Source organism: Diaphorina citri, unplaced genomic scaffold (assembly GCF_000475195.1).
Source record: "Diaphorina citri unplaced genomic scaffold, Diaci psyllid genome assembly version 1.1 scaffold6011, whole genome shotgun sequence".
NCBI classification, from domain to species: Eukaryota; Metazoa; Arthropoda; class Insecta; order Hemiptera; family Psyllidae; genus Diaphorina; species Diaphorina citri.
Genome location: NW_007383387.1, coordinates 1 through 2,096, shown reverse-complemented (window position 1 = coordinate 2,096; position 2,096 = coordinate 1). Strand labels below are relative to the sequence as shown.

The following is a 2,096-nucleotide window of genomic DNA, read 5'->3' as shown; positions in this document are numbered from 1 at the left end:
CGCACTACGAAGTTTCATCAGTATCTCGTCCTTTTTACTCCTGGGTTGCCTTAAAACGAAAAAGGAAGAATGCCTAAGATCTAGGGCTCTATTAGCTAATTTTTTATTAGCCTTTAGCACTTCACCACCCACCGCCGTATGCGAGGGCATGGTGACTGACTACAGTGTAGTTTGACAGGGCTCGTTTCGAGAGCGGTCGTTGGGGGGGAAGTAAGCACAAATGATCTATTAGATCGAAATATGGAATTGTAAATACTTTTCCATACTTTGGTGATACAGGGCACTGGTCTCGAACTTTTTCCACCACACACGGCCCGACTGTCTGACAGACATGAACGTGAGAGGCTGACATTAAAGAAATCGTCACTATGTATTTTGTATGTATGTACATCAAAATACATATGTACCTAATATGTATGTATTCTGAACATGAGAATGCTATTTAATATAGGTTGATCACGTGATGTCACTTTAAAAAAAAAAAAAAAAAAAAAAAAAAAAAAAAAAAATGTATTTTGTATGTACAATTGTACATCAAAATACATATGTACCTACATAATATGTATGTATTCTGAACATGAGAATGCTATTTAATATAGGTTGATCACGTGATGTCACTGTAAAAACACAAGGATCATTTTGTCCACGCATGGGTCACACTTTGCACAATCATATAAAATCTTAATTGAGGGCAATATTTCTTTATTTACTTTTTTCTTTATTAAGCATGATAGCATGAATCCATCATATCAGCCAATGAAGAAATGAGATGTCATCAAAGGAAATTCCGGATTAGAATGATGAAATAATTGAAGGGGTTTGTTCAAGAAAGGATTGACGATGAAAATGAAGTTTCAAGTAAAATTGTGACGCCTGAAAGTCCAACCCTATGAAAATGATACAGATCCCTCAAACTGGACCAACTGGAGACTGGAGTCCTGCGACTACACTTTGTGCGACACATATTAGAGATAGAGTTTTTGATTTCTACTGTTTAACGTGTAAATAAATAAAAGTATTGGGAGGATGATCAAAAATTTCGTGTATCTTTGTGATAAAATTAATGAATAATTTTTGCTGTTTGTTCCAAAGTAAGGAAATTCGGTAGGGTAACCTCTGGCTTTCTGTACTCACCACATATCGGTTGCTAAGCTGATGGGTTCGTAGTTCAACACCTCTGGAGCTGTGAAAATAAACAAACCAAAGCACGTATAAGTAAAACCTACCTAAAACTCTTAAGTCAGTAGATCAACACATAATTATAGGTAAATCGTGTGGAATTCCTTTTCAGCAAGCACTATAACCTATAATCCTATAACCAATTAACCATTTTGGAAATCGGCAAGAAAACGACCTCTGGAGCTGTGAAAATAAACAAACCAAAGCACATTAGTACAAGTACAACCTACCTAAAACTCTTAAGTCAGTAGATTAACACATAATTAGAGGTAAATCGTGTGGAATTCCTTTTCAGCAAGCACTATAACCTATAATCCTATAACCAATTAACCATTTTGGAAATCGGCAAGAAAACAGACAAACCAGGCTTTTTTCTTAGGGCTATATTTGGACAATCCTTTGGTAATTATCGGGTACCCAAAGGTACCCTTTGGATAATTAATTTTCATTATTTTCTATTTTAATCATTTAAAGGAATCTCAGTGGTATCCAAACTGGTGTCTACTCACCGACATAGTCAGGGGTTCCTAAAATTTCTCTCACGTCCACATCTCGACTCAGGTGCCTTGAAATCCCGAAATCACATAACTTCACATCACAGTCTGGGTACTCTCCTGTTAGTACTAAGTTTTGAGGCTGTGAACAAGAACGATACAATGAGTGAGTACTGGTGAAGTGGTGATTCAGGGAACTGAACTGATTCTAGGGGTTGAGTAAAAATCACTCGGGAAAAGGGTAACTTCGAGGTCCCAATGCTTTTGTCAAAAATAACGCACTTACGTGATCCAAAGTAAAAGTGTAAAAGTAGGAGAATGGCCGCTTACTAACAAGTGAACAATTTTATTCCACAGATCCAGTAGGTAAGATCAAAGGATTTTGGTGGCGATACTAATGGCGAATGGGCTAATAACCATTCG

The 2,096-nt window shown here is 36.8% G+C and overlaps 1 protein-coding gene across 1 annotated transcript in view; it reads right to left on the bottom strand.

Annotated features, from left to right (window-relative positions):
* The window catches only part of LOC103521817 (serine/threonine-protein kinase 17A-like), a gene marked incomplete at its 5' end in the record, with an annotated part of 10,274 nt that extends 8,393 nt beyond the window's left edge, over positions 1 to 1,881 (bottom strand). Inside the window, 2 exons of the mRNA XM_008486925.2 lie at positions 1,135 to 1,183; positions 1,689 to 1,881. Of these exons, the coding sequence (XP_008485147.2) occupies positions 1,135 to 1,183; positions 1,689 to 1,881 (242 nt within the window). The remainder of the gene's footprint in view (positions 1 to 1,134; positions 1,184 to 1,688) is intronic.
* Positions 1,882 to 2,096: the final 215 nt, after the last annotated feature.